We start from the raw sequence: 18,015 nt of genomic DNA on the forward strand, positions 1-18,015 counted from the left end.
CATGCGTGTGTATTACAATTATTGAATGGTTATTTGTTTTGTATTGTATCAATGTATGTACATATCAAATTTCATTAAAATCGGTACAGTAGTTCTAGAGATAATCGACCAAGTCTGCAAATTCTCTTAATTTCTTACACCAGTGTAGTTGGAAAATTAAAATAAACACTATTGAAGAAACTCAACTAGATATGCTAAAATTTCTACATAGGCTTCATTTAGTTTTCAGCAGTTATATATTTGTGAAATGCTTATTTCGACACAGCAAATAGTAGACTAATGATTGTTGGGCATTCTGAAACACTGATCAGGTAATGAAAAAATCAAACAACCATTCTTCTATCTTCTTTTTCTAGAATGAAAGTTTATTTACCTAAAGTATTTATATCGCCAGATTCTAAATTTGTTATTGCCATCAGCTGTTTGCAAGCCTAAATAAAGAAAAAAACCATATCAAAATCCACGACACAGGTATCAGAAAACATCATGATGTTTTTATTACAACATACAATAACTTTGAAAAAAAGTTGTGTAATTTTCTTAGCTGAAAAACTTTTACTCTCATGTCATGCAAAGTATAATTTTATATCTAGAGCATAATAATTTTATAATCACATTTATTACTGGGGGGTTTTCAGCAGCATATAACAAATATTTACTTCATTTGAGTTATAGATTAAATGTTCGTTTTATTTAAATAATAACAGTTGCATTTTCTGGCATAGCCCCCACATCCTGGAGCAGGGCCCCTAGGCTGGGACTGAGACCTTTGGTGGGCCCTCAGGCCAGACATTTCATAGAGAGGCCCTTGTATAATTAATTTATAGTGTGAAAAAACAAAAACAAATGATAATCGTCCCGAGCCCTAGGGCTTGAGAGCCCTGTCAGCCCTACCCTTGTGAGGGCCATGCTTTCTGGTTCAATTTTTTTTAGTTATTATATGCAATCAATGATTTTCTACTTCCTATAATATCAGGCTTCTGTTTTTGAGAAGAGATGTGGGCAGAAATAAGGTTATTTTCCTTTGTTTTGTGCTGCCTATTTATTATCAGCCTATTTATTGGAACATAGTATCAAACTAGACTATGTTTTGTTTGTTTAGCAAGTTATAGAAATAAGTATTTGAACTTGAAAATGTCAGATTTCAATAGATTATAATTTGTTTATCATAACTGCGAGAAAATACCATAAATTATATCTATGTATTCGTAGTACCTTCTGGAACAAAAAATCAAGATTGCAAATCTCTTACTTTATATGTTCTTCAAGTTTTTTTTTTTTCTGGCTAAATTCAGTATTTAAATAATTCCATAGCTACAGGAGAGAGGTGTGTTGAAGAATTTGTAAGTCTTTTGGAAATATTACATAAATTACTCACTTTATTTCAAATGAATGAGGAAGATTGTACAAGGTATGGCAAACACAGCTATTACTGGATCAATGAAATTTTCCTCATTATCATTTATTTTTCATTTGAAGCTTATCAAGTGTTAAATCACATTGCTACTCAAACTGCCAAAATCAACTTTATGCTTGCAAAGGACTTTTTTTTTATTTTCACATTTAAAATGAAAAACATCAATAAGCTTAGATAATCACATTCTTGAAAAGGCTTAGCTTGTTTCATGAAACTCCTTAAATCCTACATTTTTGAACAGAAATTTTAAGCAATCCTTACTTTGCTATGAATAAGCATCATGGTTGCCTGCACGTTACTGAATAATTCTTTTACTGAATATTTGATACATTAGAAAATACTAAATATGAAAAATTTAGTAAAAGGGATGCTGGTTAGTTTATTGGGGCAGCTTTGCCATTGTTGGTACATTTTTTTTTGCTACTTTGATGGGTGCTTTTTTTATTTCTGTGTTTTTAATGCATATTTGTGGTTTCAAAAGTATATTTTTATCAGTTAAAAATTGCATACTTCTTGTGATCATAATGACGTTTTGATAAATTTTTAATTTATTTGATAAGATTTATTTTGATACATCAACCCAACAATCTTTTCAAATATTTATGAACTTCATACGGTCTTCAATATTACTTATAATATATATATATATATATATATATATATATATATATATATATATATATATACTTTATTGAAACCTCAGGAAGTATAAGCTCTTTTATAGAACAAAATTTGAAAAAATTATATTGTCCTTGTCTTGCTGCTCATGATAACAAATACATTCTGCAAAGTTAAATTCCAGGAAAGCATTTGACTTTCCCTTTTTTTTTTATTGTGCAATTTTGGCACATCAAATTGGCAATTGTCCTAAAAACTGACCAGTAAAAAATAAGAACATTTAATACTACAAAGAAATAAATTGGATGTAATCCTACACTGAAAATTTTATAAATTTAGTCTTGAAACTAAGAAAAGCACCACAGTATCAGACCAGACCAGAATTTGAAGCTTGAAATGGTTTCTTACCCATATCAGCAAGTTGCCAACCTAAGGGCTACCCCTGGGGGTGTCAATGAAGAATAACAGACAAGACTGTGCGTGTATATATTCTGTGTGATGTATGTTATTAAGGAAAATTTCATAATTCAATATGTCTGGACGTGCAATGGTGTCTGAAAAAGACACCATATAATAATATCATTAGACACTCAGGTAATCTGAGTTTACCAAGTGTGTAGCTACTTCTAGCATGTTGGGATATGCTTTCCATAATACATTTTGTCCCATCAGCTTCCACTGTCAGTGTAGCACCATAGTATGTGCACACACCAAGTGCTTCATTAATCCTCTGACAGGAGCATCAAAAATAAATGTTTAAATATCAAAGCTTCAACTTAGAATTCACGCTCATTTTTTTATCATTCTCATGCAGGTGCAGATCTAGAAGAGAGTTATGGGTGTGATCACCCCTCTCAAGAACCAGATAGTATAGAAAAAATAGTCTGTCCTGTTAAATACTGGGAGGTTATACGAACCTGCACATTTAATTGTCCCTCCGGACACATCATCCTTTATCCATGCCTGTTACCATGCATATATTTTTTTAATTTTTTGGCTGAATAAAGATTTATTTTGAACATAAATAATCATGTTTATGCATAATTTTCAATCATTTTTCTATCTGAATGGAAAGTTTTTATTCCTGCACCTAACAGGTGCATGCAGTTAAATTTAATATGTATGCAAAGAGTAGAGGTATACAATGCATTACTAACTTTGGTGAAATGATTACTATACAGAAAATATCTCAGAATCAATTAATTTTATCAGTGTTTCAATTAATTTTATCAGTGTTTCAATTAATTTTATCAGTGTTTCAATTAATTTTATCAGTGTTTCAATTGATTTTATCAGTGTTTCTCCTAGTCATTTGCCAAGAAATAAGTTTGCTTTTATATAGCCTACAAAACAGTCATAGGCAAAATATTTCCAGTAAGCTGAAAAGTGTGAGCAGCCATGTAAAAGAAAGTTTATGTGAAATATGCTTCACTGGTAAACAAATTGAAAACGCATGATATCAATGAGCAAACAAAAACACAAAAACTGCTTTGCTTTTCAGTAGTTTTGTAATGTTGTTAATTTTATGTTATCATCATAACAAAATGATGATAAAATAATAATGATGGTTACTTAAAATTCATACATATTGTAAAAAAACATTTACCTGTAGAAAGGCACTACTTCTCCTTGCATGGAATTTCAAAGCTGGCCGACTTGTGAAATAACCAGTCCAGTACTCATGTTGTTTTGAAGCATATGGGAAGAAATCATTCTTAATCGTTGCCCATGTTTTGTTCACATTGTTCAAAGCATACAAATAACATGCAGGAGTTGAATAGAAAGCATTCACTTTGACCCCAAGTTCCTGCTGCATAGAGATAAATAGTTTTGAGAAATATTACTAAATCATGCATGTGTGTTAGAAAAGTTCAGAAATTTACTTTTAGTGATGCTGGAATATGTTTGTATGAATAATTGCATAATACAGCCAAAACTATAAAAAGAAAAAGCTTTAAACACAGCAGGAAGCTTTACGAGAAAAACATACCAGAGAATTAATGTGCTTTATAAGTAAGTCAAGGTTTCTATACCACTTGGCTGCATCACGAAAGTAAAAGTCCATCCCCATTGTGATTGAAATATGATTAGTTCCATAATGTTTGGCCTATTAAATGTAAAAATATCACTTTTAATATATCTTATCTTTCTCAATTTGTAGTTGAAATAATTGGATAAGGTGTAAAATAGGATCGAAAAAATCAATTAATTACTTAGACTACTACTTAATGGATCTCGTCATTAATTTTCTAATATTGGATTCTAAAAATAGGAATATCAACTCTTCTTCTGGTGCATCCTATATAATAATGTACGGCATAATATTTTGATATAGCAAACTGATTTTTAATACAAATTTTTTTATTTAACAAAGTTTTCACATGAATACTCATTTTTTCATTAACACTCAACAGCAACTCATTTAATAGGTCTTCATCAGGGCCGTCATTTCAACTTTTTTGTATTTTCTTTCACCAGAGCAAATAATAGAGTCTGATGCTATTTTTAATGCATTGAACGATTTTAAACTTATAATATATTTTAAAACTTCAAATATGTTTTTGGAGTTAAAAAAATTTTGATAGATTTTCAAATTAAAATCCTTATTGAGGAAAACTATCTTCATTTATTCATATAAAAATAGATAAATGAAAACATGGTACCTGCTCTCTTGCCAAATTCACAAAATTATGTGTCTTGATAGCAATGTTGTCATCCTATAAATATAATGTTGATCACATTACATATCAAAATTAGGAATTTTCACAGAATTTTTTCCAATTCTAGTTTGATATTTTTTAACAGTAACATTGAATTATCAATAAAAAAAAGAGAAAATATTGAAGTAGGAATGAAAAAAATCATAAAAAGTTGAAAAAGTTTTGTGGTTAAAGCTGATTATTTTTTTATTTTGTTTTCTTGTCTTCTTAGTTCTGAGAAAACTCAAAATTAAAAAAATGTAAATTCATTTTTGTTTTTGAAATTATTAATATGACTGAAAACACCCCACAAAATTTCTCAATTTCCACAGTAAAATCTCCAAGATGTCAATTCAAAAATCTTCATTTTCAAGATTCTGTGATTTCCAGAAGATGAGTTACACTAGTGTTTCCCAAAGTTTGCAATCTGTCGCCCCATGGCGGCAGGTATGGAATGACTAGTAGAAGCTACAGACACAACAACACAACATGAGGTCGTATGAGTTGACTTGGGTTGAAGGCAGCAAAAGGCAAATAAGTTTGGAAGACTTGGTTATACCAAACATTGTATGTGTGTGTGCACGTAAATTTTCCAAAAACCACATTTTTCAATTTTTAAATACTATGAAATTTTCTGCGTCTTTGTTAAAGTTTTTGTTCTAGCTGTATTAAAAGTATTTTTAAAGTATTTTAATATAAACTGCTGGCAAGCGTTACACATGCTAATGTTTTTCACTAAAATGAGTTTTTTTCAAAACTAAGTTTTTTGTTAGAAAAGGAACATTTTTTCGAACACCGCTCATTCAAATGTATTGAAACTTTGTGTGTCTCTCAACACTATAGTGTTACACACTTTAACTCGGGGATTTTTTATTAAAATTATTTTTAAAATTTTTATGGCACAAAATATGGGCAAATTTTGATGATTTTTGGAAAAGTTGCATGTTGTTTGAGTTAAATTTCGATAAAAAAAATAACCAACAAGTAAAATCCTAAAAGCTTGTGTTAAAGTATGTAACAGAATAGTGTTGAGAGACACACAAAGTTTCATGTCATTTGAAAGAGCGGTGTTTGAAAAAGTGTTCCTTATGTAACAAAAAACATAGTTTTGAGAAAAATGCATTTTAGTGAAAAACATTAGCATGTGTAATGCCTGCCAGCAGTTCATATAAAAATACTTTTAATACAGCTAGGACAAAAACTTTAACACAGTTAGGTGCAGAAAATTTCATAGTATTTAAAAATTGAAAAATGGGAAAATGTAGTATTTTGTAAAATTTGCATGCACCAACCCCCTTAAAAATATTTGCCATTCTCAGAGCCCCTATACCTTGGAGCAGGCTAGAATTTCTGACTGACTTCCTTTCTACTTATGAAATTGATTTTCTCGTAAATTCATTATGCAGAACATATTAATAGTTATATTATATATAAATACTAATTAACATAAATATTAATTATTAAGCAACAAAATATAGGGTGTCCAAAAAAGATCTTTATTATTCTAAAAGATTAAATTCTAAATTAATAACAAAAATATGAAAAGGTTAAATGAAATGTAGTTTGCGACAAAAGAATGAAAAAATCTAACAGTTTTTTTAGTATCAATTGCCTGAGGTTGACGGCGCTAATTGCTTGGCAGCTGTAATAAGAAATGAAAATGGCGACTGCGCAGGAGAAAGCACAATGCGTACGGATATGAGATCACAGAAAACCATGCAAAGAAAGTTTTGCCTGATGTGCTATAGAAATTCACTAAGTATGCCTTCAATTTATGCATGGATGCAGAAGTTTAAAGACACAGGAAATGTTGAGCATGTGAATTTCTCAATTTCCTACCAAGTGTCAATTACAGCGTTGTGTAAAAGACCACACCAAACATTACATTTGAGGCTATCTGGTTCATGTTCGACTGAAATGTGTGTCTGATTCGCTTGACACTTTCTTCTGATGTTGATGGCGGGCAGTAATTTTCACATGCTCAACATTTCCTGTGTCTTTAAACTTCTGCATCTATGCATAAATTGAAGGCATGCTTGGTGAATTTTTATGGTTCATAAGATCAAAATTTCTTTTCCCGGTTTTCTGTGATTTTGTTTCCACTAGCCATAATACACATTGCGCTTTCTCCTGCATGGTTATCATTTTCGTTTCTTATTACAGCTGCCGAGCAACTAGCACCGTCTACCTCAGACAATTGATACTAAAAAAACTGTTAGATTTTTTCATTCTTTTGATGTAAACTGCATTTCATTTCACCTTTCATATTTTTGTTGTTAATGTTTAGAATAATAAAGATCTTTCTCGGACACCCTGTAGTTTTATAAGGAAAGTGTGTCAGATGAAATAACTAACACAGTAGAACCCTGTTAATCTGATGTTCAAGAGTTAAAAGCTGTATAAATGCAAAAAACGCACAACTGAAATCTAATTTTTGCATTGTAACACCCTGAAATTCTTAAAAATTACGTTTTTTTTATTCTATCCTCAGATTCTGCTTGAAAATTATTTGAATATAACAAATACTTAAAAATACTTTAAATCATGAAATGAAATAAAATCTCCCAAAAATTCATAATAAAGGTATTACAATCACTTTCATTTTGAGAAATTTTATGATATTTTTTAAATATACAAAAGAAAATTTTAAACTTCTTTTTGAAGATTTTCAGCAAACAATAAATTTTATTTATTGACTTATTTTTATCAGACTTTTGTACAACCATCTTCAAAAGTGGCTCAGAATATTTAATTCTTTCACTGGTCCATTATTTTTCTCATAGATTCAGAATTCTTGTCAAAATTGTGTGAAGTGTTAATTCCAGAGAAAGGGTTTTTCCGGTTTTCTGAACAATATGATTTTTTTTGACAAATTTGATTCCACAACCAAAAGAAATTCTAATTAATTAAAATCATTTTGTTTAGGGATGCTGTATTTCCATAATTTTCAAAAAGTGACAATAAACAAATAGTTTTTGTGCCCACATTAAACTACTCATCCTGATCATAACTGTTGATAATCCCATTTTATGGCTTTTACAGAAACAATATTCATAAAAAATTAGTTCAGTGAAGCGTTTGTGCAACCTACAAAATAAAATAAAATTTGATTGACAGAAATCATGTTTTTACGAAATTTGGTGTTTTTGTCAAAATTAAAAGTTGTTTAGTTGAAGTTGCGCAATGTGTAAAGGATATATTTTAACATTAAAATGTATAAAAATGAATTGCAACTGAAGTCAAATGCTGTACAAATGTAAAAGTTGTATAAATGAGATACCACTGAATATGCACCATATTTTCTGGATGGACCTCTCTTTATTAAGCAATGATCTGTGCCTTCTGTACAAAGGTTAATATTGGTCTCACCAATGAAGTCAACTTTTTTATTTCATGCTCAACAGTGAATATGTTAACTGCTTTTCTTATCTTCAACTATTCATTTTTACACTATAAGAGATTTAAACTGATTGTTATAATATAATCTTTAATTATAGCATTTTTACTGTCAAATCTTTTTGAAGAATAAAAAAAAAACTTGTGAGATACTTTGTTGAAATGAAGAAAAACATTTGTTTTAATTATGTAATATGCATTTAAAACTTTTAAATAGAAATGAAGTGAAAAGTAGAGGAATTTATACTTACTGTCAGTTCTTCATCTGCACAGTTGATATCAAAACAATACCCTTTTGGTGGCCAGTAAACATTTGGAAGCACACCAAGAAATATATTAGCTTTCTCTCCTGAAATATTATGTCGCTCGTTCCATTTCAGGTCAGGCAGGTGATGCCTAGCAGCCACTTCAGTAATAGTTTGAAATTATATGAAGAATTTTTTTTCGAACTCTACCATTTTTATTTTATTCATAATTTTGTGTTTGAATTGGAACTAGTGCTCAAATTGTCTTAAGAATTAAAATTTGGAATTGTCTCTGAAATTCTTTTGGAGTTCGATGATGTTTATGAGTTTTTTTCTGTTTCTGTTTTTTTAGTGGTTTTTAGAGTTGGGAAAAATTATTGTGTTGTGACTGGTTTTATTGGTCAGAATAGTCACACCACCGATTGGGAAATTGGGATAAGTGACGTCACTAAGCATGCATGTGCAGACGTCCTTCTTTCTCAGTCTTTGAATATGGTAACCCTACTTTAGACCTCCCCCCCCCCACTCACAAATTTTGCCACCACAAATTCCTTTGTAGCCCCTCAGAAAAACCTCTTCAAAATCGGAACTATTAATACAAGAAACATTACCAATAAAATTCATTCTTTCGAATCCACATTGTTTGTTCATAATCCTAATTTTCTTGCTGTCACTGAAACTTGGTTATATAGCAATATCAGCAATTCCGAATTCTTACCATGTAACAGTTTTGCATTTCATAAAGATGGAAATACTTGTGGAGGGGGGATTGCCCTTATCTTTAATAGCTCCACCCCTTCTTGAAATTTCTTTGGACTCTAATCTTAAAATCGTTGGTGCCAAGTGGCATTGCCCAAATTGCACTGCTATTCAAATATTTTCTCTTTACTTACATTCTGCTTCAGATATTCACTGTTTTGTCAGATTGGAAAAAAATTTAGATAGATTTTATAATTCACACCTCTTAATCATAGCCTGTGATTGGAACCATAGGCACTGGAACCTAGGAGCTGAGACCATTTGACCCCCCCAATAAATTTTGTAAAAGGGGTGAACCCCCCCCCCCCCAATAATTTCTGAAGAAACAATGCAATGCACTCTTCCTCTTTGGCGTATGCACTTCAGTCCCGTATATACAGGATGACCAGCAACTTTCAGCCCCCTAATGTTTTCTTCGTGTTGACGTCTCTGATTGGAACCTACCAGGAATTGACTGGCACAAAATGGAGTTGGGTAATCACTATATTAATAATAGAGTTCTTTTTCTTTTCCTTAAGTTTAATCTCATTCAAACTATCTTAGAACCATCAAGAACCTCAAACCACTCTAGCTCTACATTAGACCTAATTGCCATTTCAAATAAAATCCTGGTTTCTGATTTCTCAGTTTTTGTGATGGCATTTCTAACACAAAATTCCTTTTGTAAATTTTTCCTCCATCACCTTCTCCCTCCCTTTAAATTCTCAGCAAAACTCAATATTAACAAGGCCAACTTTCCTCTTATGCCAAATATCTTTTGCACTCATTTCCCTGATTTTGTCTCATCATCTTCCTTAAATGATATTCATATTCTCTGGAGTAAATTCAAAGCTGTTATCAAAACATGCAAAGCCTCTGTTCCCATCAAAAATACCTCCCCAAAATGTCACTTTATCCCCTGGATCAACTGTTACATTATCCATTTAAAAAGGAAAATTTGCTGAAATATCTCCAAACTCAAATTCAATAACTCCCTTTCTCTCAGAAATAAGATCTAAGTTTCTACACGTAACCTTAAAGACCTCATATTTCACCAGAAAGCAAATTATCTAACTTCTTACCTCACTACTTTAAAACTAACCCCTTAAAATTTTGGAATTTTCTTCTCCCTAAATCAGCTGGCCCTTCTTCCCTTAAAATTGATAGCATTGACCTAACTTCTCACCTCGATATTGCCACAGAATTTAATCAGGCTTTTTCCTCTGATATCCTACTCCCTCTCAATACTCCTTTTCTGATTCATTATTCAGCTCTAGTGCTATCTTCTTCACTAAAGTAGGCCTTCTGAATCTTTTAAAAACATTGAAACCCCATTACACTGGCCCTGATGGGATCCCAAATCACATTCTTAAATTTTGTGCTGTTGAAATTTCCAATTATCTTCAACGTCTCATTAAACATATCTAACTTTTCCTGTAACTGGAAAATTAATAAGATAATCCCAATTCATAAATCAGGTTCTCTTTCACATCCTCTTAATTTCAGACCAAGTGCTATGTCCTCTACAAGCTGCAAGCTTTTTGAGCACATAGTTGCCAAGGAAATCCGCTCACACCTTGATTCAATAAACTTCTTTTCCCTAATCAACATGGCTTTTGATCATCTTTATCGGTAACTACCCAATCTGCTCTTTTCATACATGATTTATTAAGCAGGATAGACAAAAACGTCCAAACTGATATAATTTTCTTGGACTTTTCTAGAGCTTTTGACAGGGTGCCCCATATTAAACTTCTAACTCCAAAACCTTGGCCTATGTGTTCAACTGCTTAAATAGGTTGAAGCTTTTCTTACCAACAAGGGCCAGAACTCCCCCATTTCTCCAGGTCAAGTCCGGCCACCCCAGGATTCGGTCCTCCCGCCTTTATTATTTTTGATTTATATAATTGATCTTCCTAATTCTATCAATTGCCATATCAGACTCTTTGCAAATGATTGTGTCATCTACCAAACAGTGTGCAACGAATCCGATCACGCACATCTCCAAAATAACCTTAACATTATATCAGAATGGTGTTGATTATGGCAATTACTCCTAAACTCTTCAAAAACAGTTTCTCTGAAACTTACTCACAAAAGAGTTGATTCTCCTTGATTCCTCTTAATCTATCAAAAACTCTTTGATCACTGATGCTTCTTATATAAATATCTGGATTAATTATTTCTGCCTACGTCCATTGAAACCTCCATGTCAATTACGTCTTTCATATAAGTGTCTACAAGAACTCTTTTTTTCTTTGTCAAGTCTTAAAAAACTCCACCTATTTTACCTCAGATATCTCTGCTTCCAAACCTATATCCTTCCTGTACTCTTCTCATATGCTTGTAAAATCTGGGACCCCATACTCTCTCCAATATAGACTAATTAGAATCTATTAAAAATAAATCTGCCCGCTTCATTTTAAAATGCTGGTCATCCCCTGCCTCTGTTACTGAACTCAAGCGCCAACCACTTTCCACCCATTGACATATCTCTCAATTAACCTTCCTTTTCAAAATCCTTCTCACAGCTTTTTTCACATTGACACTTCCAATTTTCTTACTTCTTCTTCTATACACAAAGAGCTTCACACTTTTCCAATAGAATTAACCATTCCCAAAAACTGAAACTCATCTTTGCATTCACAGATTGTTTCAAATTTAGTTTCTTTCCTCGAGCAATAACCGATTGGAACAACCTCCCATTAAACATTAGTTATTGTATAACAGTTTCCAATTTCTCTTGTTACATCAATTGTCTCCTCCGTTAAGTTTCACCACTACATTCCCTTGTATAGGCCTTGGCCAAGCAATATTGAATAAATGAAAAAATAATATTTATGATAGAGAATATATTTTTTCGTTATTTATTTAAGCCATTTTCCTTCACTATTTAATATATGAATGTGAATTAAGTGTGGCAAACATATAACTTCAAAATAATCTTCTAGAAAAAGAAGTGATCACTGGCATTCTTCACCACAGCCTGCCTGATTTTATATGGAACGAGCCCAAAGTATAATGAGATAAAAAAGATTGAGCTCAACATAATTAATTAATATAATAAAAAGTAAAATCATTTTTTTTTTAGTTTTTGTTTGTAAAGGAGTAGCATATAAATCATATAATTAGTAATTTTGCATAAATCATAGAAAGATAAGGGGCTAAATTCAATTCCTATAATAGATAGAGATTGCCTTTTGTATGAAGGAATACTTTGTCTGCATATCTTTATTCATATAATACCTTTTCAACATCATTTGATCATTTTTGTCCCACCATCTGTCATTTTCTGCACACAACGACTAATTAGACCGAGACCTACAGTTTATTGTCGATTCCGAATAGCAGCTTTTTTTATACTCATCGAGAAGTTGGTGAGCTAACCTCTTGATGTGAGACTCCCTGCAGTAGAGCAATCTTTTTTGTGGTCATGTCACTGTTTCTGTTGTACCCCTGTGTCAAGAAAGTTTCTGACAAGGACGAACCGGGTATCGAACTCGCGACACCTCTAAACATCCTTTGGTACTTCAGGCAAGTATCTTATTTACCTGGGCTACTGCGTCCTTCTTATTTACATATATGAACAACAAATGTGGGGAATTACTTTGCTGAAAATTTTTTATTGTTGGTAAAGAGAAATGAAGATTCTTCTGGATAGCTTTTTGTACAAATTTATAATTTTAAAACATGACAGCTTCAATGTATAGACTAAAAAGTATAGAATTTTTTAAAGTAAAAATGTACTCTAAATTAAAAATAATATTTTTTCATAAGAATTCTTTGGAATACCCAATTTAGCTATATTTGAGAAAATGTTTGCTTAAATACATGAGAAATGGTGAAAGGCAATTTTAAATTTCTATATTAAACAGTTATGGAAATATGTTTTTCACAGACAGAGAGAAAAATACACACCAAATTTAATATATATATTTGTTTTAGTTTTATTATATACAACAGATGCAAAATACTGAATGTAAGACTATTACCTAAACTTTCACTAGCTTGCCAAATTACTTCCATTGTTTTGGACTTCTCTCTTCTAAATTTATCTTGATAATGTAGTCTCCCAATAAATTCACCATCAAAATACATCTATATAAAATCAAAATATGTTAACCATTAAATCATTTTCAAAAGTTCATTATCAAATACACAATAAATTAAGACATGAGTCTTTCAATTACTTTTTTCATGAACATGCAAAATATGGTGAACATGAAAATACAAGAATTTTTATCCTGGCATATTTTGGCAACTATTTTTGAACTGAAGCTGATGTTTTTGCATACAATTAGCAATTCAGATTAAAATCGTATTGTTTTTTTTTTTTATCATTCATTAAAGGATTATGTTCCCTATAATCCAAATGTGCATTACCCAAAATAAAGGGATTTTTCTACATGTAAAATTGTGCTCTAGTCAATTAAAAAATTCATCTCACTATAAATGAAGCTCGTTATCTCATTAACTGCTCTTTGAAAATTAAATCCAGCCATTTACAGAGTCAAATGTATTGTAACTAGATGGAAAAAGTTTTGAATTTTTATGATTGGGGAGATGAGTTGTGCTAAAAAAAAAGCTGCTAGTTTGTTGAGGTCATTTTTAAAAATATCATGTTCTTCCGGAACAATTCTTGGATTCAGATCTTTTTTTCAAAAATATTTCTGCCTTCCTGAATTCAAGTAGCGTATAAAAGGTTTCACTCAAAAACGTTGTTTGTACAGCACATACATTTATTGGCTATAATATTTTATATTTATTCCATGTATAAGTAAAGAACTTGATTGTGGCTGTAATATACAACAAAACACTAGCAGCTATAATACAGGAAAAAAATCGAAGTGTTTGAAAATCAATCAGGAAGTCAAGAGGGTCCAAAAAAATTAGTAACATAAAAGGAATTCCCAGGAAATACTGGAAAATTAATCAGACCAGAATAGAATTTTTCCCTGCCTTATGGTAATGCAATCATATAAACAAAGCCAGCACATATGAATACAATGTCTCTTGCAAACAAGTTTAAGAATCAAAATGAAGTTGTATTCTTAATTTTAAAAGAAATAAATACAGTAGTAACTTAATTATAAGATTATTGTAATTTGACTTCCCTCTGTCAGTCGAATGGTTAGCGAGCTAGCTTTTGGCTGTGCAAGTCTTGTATCCTGGTTTGGATACAGTGTATATATACGGGGTGATTATAAAAAAACTATTCCGACATATGGGCCCCTAACTATCATACCATTCACAGAAACTGAATGAAATTTTGGCATAAGGTATTTTGAGGTATGCGCTCAAGAATGATATGGAAAACAACAGTGTCACTCTAACAGTTACGGTTACAGTGAGAAAATTTCGAAAATATCAAATGGCAACACCAAGTTTTTTGTATTGGATTGCGATCTCCATACTGAAAAACACTAAATAGCGTTGGAATGGCACCTGTAGCACGAAAATCCCCGGAGCTAGGCAAGGAAAAAGTAAAAAGGACTTTGCCGTGCACCAGAGCATTAATGTTCGTTTCATTCGTCACACCGTTTCTTCGGCTGAGATCCCAGCCTGATTAGTCCTCCACAAGGTCATGTGGAAAATTTGTGAAACACAATAAAATGCTTTATTTTATGCTGCTTCTCTGTCCTTATTGGTTGTCCTCACTTTTAGCCTATCTACCGCCGGTGATTTTCATGCTACAATTGCCGTTCGAACGCTATTTAGGGTTTTTCACAATGGAGATCACATTCCAATACAAAAAACTTGGTGTTGCCATTTGATATTTTCTCACTGTAACCGCAACTGTTAGAGTGACACTGTTGTTTTCCATATCATTCTTGAGCGCATACATCAAAATACCTTATGCCAAAATTTCATTCAGTTTCTGTGAATGGTATGATAGTTAGGGGCCCATATGTCAGGATAGTTTTTTTTATAATCACCCTGTATATATATATTATGCATGGATGTCTACTAACACGAACAAATTCCCTGGACAGATCATACAGATTTCTTGGGAATATGTGGAGATCATATTATTACAACTATTATAAATTAGTCATACATCTTGAAAATCTTGTATCACAACTAAATTTTTTTCATTTAAAAAAATGCAAACGTATGATTAATTCCATTTTTGTACAATATTAACATAAAATCCATTAGAATGGTATAGTGTATATTATACAGAACAATTTGTGATTATAAAACAAACATATTACTACTTCTAAACAGTTTCAACTTATTAAAAACCCCTGACTGGGTAAAGTGTGTATGTAAGGGAATAATGTGCAGTACAGGAGGAATTCAAACACTTTCAAGTAGTCAGTAATCACATATACTATTACTAAACCGCACACGTGCCTTGTACACATTCCTCTGCAGAATTTCTAACAAATCAATACATGCGGAATGTAGCCTATCCTATGTTCTGAGTGTATGTGGCCCCTAGCGCATTTATGTTGTCAGAGAAGTGTTTGTTTCATGTTCTTGCTGGTGCTGCCATCTGCCTTCAATACTTTGAAGTGTAGGTGGTAAATGCTTGAATTTCCATGTTATTGTAAGTATCATGTTGAAGGACTGCCTGTTCTTGCTCCCCAAGCTTTACTGCGATATCTTTGAAACATAGAAATTTTGAAAATTTTCTATGTGAAAGATATTGCTCGTGATTATGAAAATGTGAAAGAAAGAGAGAGAGAGAGAGAGAGTATCTGTGGGGACAAAAAAAAGAGAAAGAAGCTAAACTGAAGGCAACTTTATTATAGCATAATATAATAATCAAAAATTTCTATAGTTGTGTTAAGCATAATTTATATTGTTCCCATTGCCGACTGCAGGAGTATATGCAGCCCACAAAATACGCCTGCAAAGTGGCAAACAGTAAAAGACATCGCCGCCTGACAGTCCAGTAGTTAGGGAGCTAGCTTCTGACCGTGCAGGTCTGGGTTCGAATCACGGATCGGGCATGGATGTTTGCTAATACTAACAAATTCCCTGAACAGATCGTAACGATCTCTTGGGAATAAGTGCTGATCACGTTATTCTTAAAAAAAACAAAACATTTCTCTCTCTCGGTATTGCAGCAGACATATTGTGATATATATTAAAAGCATTCCCCCCCCCCCCCCAAACTTATCAAAAGAAGTCCACACACACTTTCTGTGCCTATTCCCCAGTAAGGTAGACATCTTTCAGTCACTTATACATACAAGGTCAGCCAGAGGTCCATCTTAATGCATGAGGGGCCACCCGGCAATGACCTCAAGAAATGAGATAATGAGATATGATCGGGTGATGCTATATTCTAGAGCAGTGTTTCTCAACCGCCGGGCCGTGAATAGCCAACACCTGGGGAAGGGGGGGGGTCTGGTCCCCTCCCCCGAAATGTTAGAAAATGACTGGAAAAAGGTGTCCAAATCTATTGTTATATCATTTTGGTTCCCCCGAAATGAAAGTGGTCCCTCCGAACGAAATTTCTGGCTACGCCCCTGGCCAACACCACCTATAAAACAAGGAGAAGCTATAGATTGGGGCAAGGATTGGGGAACCTATAGATCGAGGTTGATCAAGAGCTCGCTGTTGGAAGGGGCGATTTTTACAAATTGTTATGAATGGGCGACCATAAATACCACATTTTGTCCCGTATTTTTCGGGACAATCCCGGTTTTTATGTTTTTTTCTTCGTCCCGACTTTTTGGAAAAAATGCTTCAGTTCTTTCCGTAGCTTTCTTGAATTTATTATTTGATCAAAAACGTGTTGATACAGATAATTTTCAACGGATTTATTGAATGCAATATTATCATATAGAACAGTTTCCGAACCTTTTTTGTCCATCGCCCCCCAACGCAATTTAACTCATAGAATCCTATGTTATACCTGTAGCTTCTACCGCCCCCTGGAACATTCCATCGCCTCCCAGGGGGCGTTAACGTCCACGTTGGGAATCACTGATATAGAAGATCCGAAAATTTCACGAATTATCGCATTTCGTTTGGGGGAAGGGTGATCACCCAGCCCCCCATAGATCCGCACCTGGATCTGATGCTATGTTTTTTGGGAGTAAGTATGTACAATGAATTGGTAAGCAGTACTTCTACTCAAGTAGATGCCCCAGACCTGATTTTGTCTGAGGAGAGGGCCATAATGCCAAATGAATTCATTTTGTTTCATGTAACTCTCATACCTGGAGATGATTCAAACCGTTATTTCAAAAAATAATTCATGTATTTTAAAACAAGGATAGTATTGCTGAAACAACAATAAACAAAAAAACCTATAAATTGGAAAAAAATTACAAACCTTGAGTTTATCAAAAAATGTGCAAACCTAAAAATTAGTAAACTGTCTTATCCAATTTCCTTGTAAAAAAATTCACAAAATGTTCAATATGTTTTGGGTCCAAGTAACCTTAATTTACCGTATGTATAAGAGAAAAAAATTACTTGAGAAAAGAGGGATGCTTGCTCTCTGGAATGACCAAATGTGTCTACTTGCCAACCAACACGAGGCATTGCACAAAGTCCAAAAGTTTCATTTAACCAACGTAACCCTAACGTCATCTGATCTATAATGGCCAAATAATGGGTTGTAGCTTCATCATTCATGCTCCAGCCTCCATTTGCAAATTGTAGTCTACCTGAAAAATGAGAGATAAGTAATCTTCTTTAATAAATTGTACCAGGACTATTGGCTACTCAAAAGATAAATAATTCATCTTTTTTTTCTTTCATGATGCAGAAGCGACCCATGATACAGTCATGAGTGTTTACTTGGCTGTAGTAAAGTTAAGAAACAATAACAAAAAATATTCACCGGGAAGATAAGATCAATGGAATTAATAAAATTTAATAATAAAGACTCCTTTGTTGTGTTTGCAACAAAGCATGCCGCCTCTATACTTCCGGGCAG

The 18,015-nt window shown here is 32.7% G+C and overlaps 1 protein-coding gene across 4 annotated transcripts in view; it reads right to left on the reverse strand.

The window, feature by feature from the left end:
- LOC149080608 (lysosomal alpha-mannosidase-like) overlaps nucleotides 1-18,015 on the reverse strand; it is a 63,610-nt gene that overhangs the window by 22,536 nt on the left and 23,059 nt on the right. For all 4 annotated transcript variants that reach the window (XM_089239760.1, XM_089239759.1, XM_089239761.1 and 1 more), the window contains exons 5-11: nucleotides 17,550-17,743; nucleotides 13,106-13,211; nucleotides 8,382-8,479; nucleotides 4,699-4,752; nucleotides 4,026-4,142; nucleotides 3,642-3,845; nucleotides 374-431 (exon numbers count right to left, since the gene is read on the reverse strand). In XM_089239760.1, the coding sequence (XP_089095886.1) occupies nucleotides 374-431; nucleotides 3,642-3,845; nucleotides 4,026-4,142; nucleotides 4,699-4,752; nucleotides 8,382-8,479; nucleotides 13,106-13,211; nucleotides 17,550-17,743 (831 nt within the window). The remainder of the gene's footprint in view (nucleotides 1-373; nucleotides 432-3,641; nucleotides 3,846-4,025; nucleotides 4,143-4,698; nucleotides 4,753-8,381; nucleotides 8,480-13,105; nucleotides 13,212-17,549; nucleotides 17,744-18,015) is intronic.

This window comes from Pholcus phalangioides, unplaced genomic scaffold (assembly GCF_987345545.1).
Source record: "Pholcus phalangioides strain wild (caught in Gottingen) unplaced genomic scaffold, Ppha-v1.0 ptg000011l_1, whole genome shotgun sequence".
NCBI classification, from domain to species: Eukaryota; Metazoa; Arthropoda; class Arachnida; order Araneae; family Pholcidae; genus Pholcus; species Pholcus phalangioides.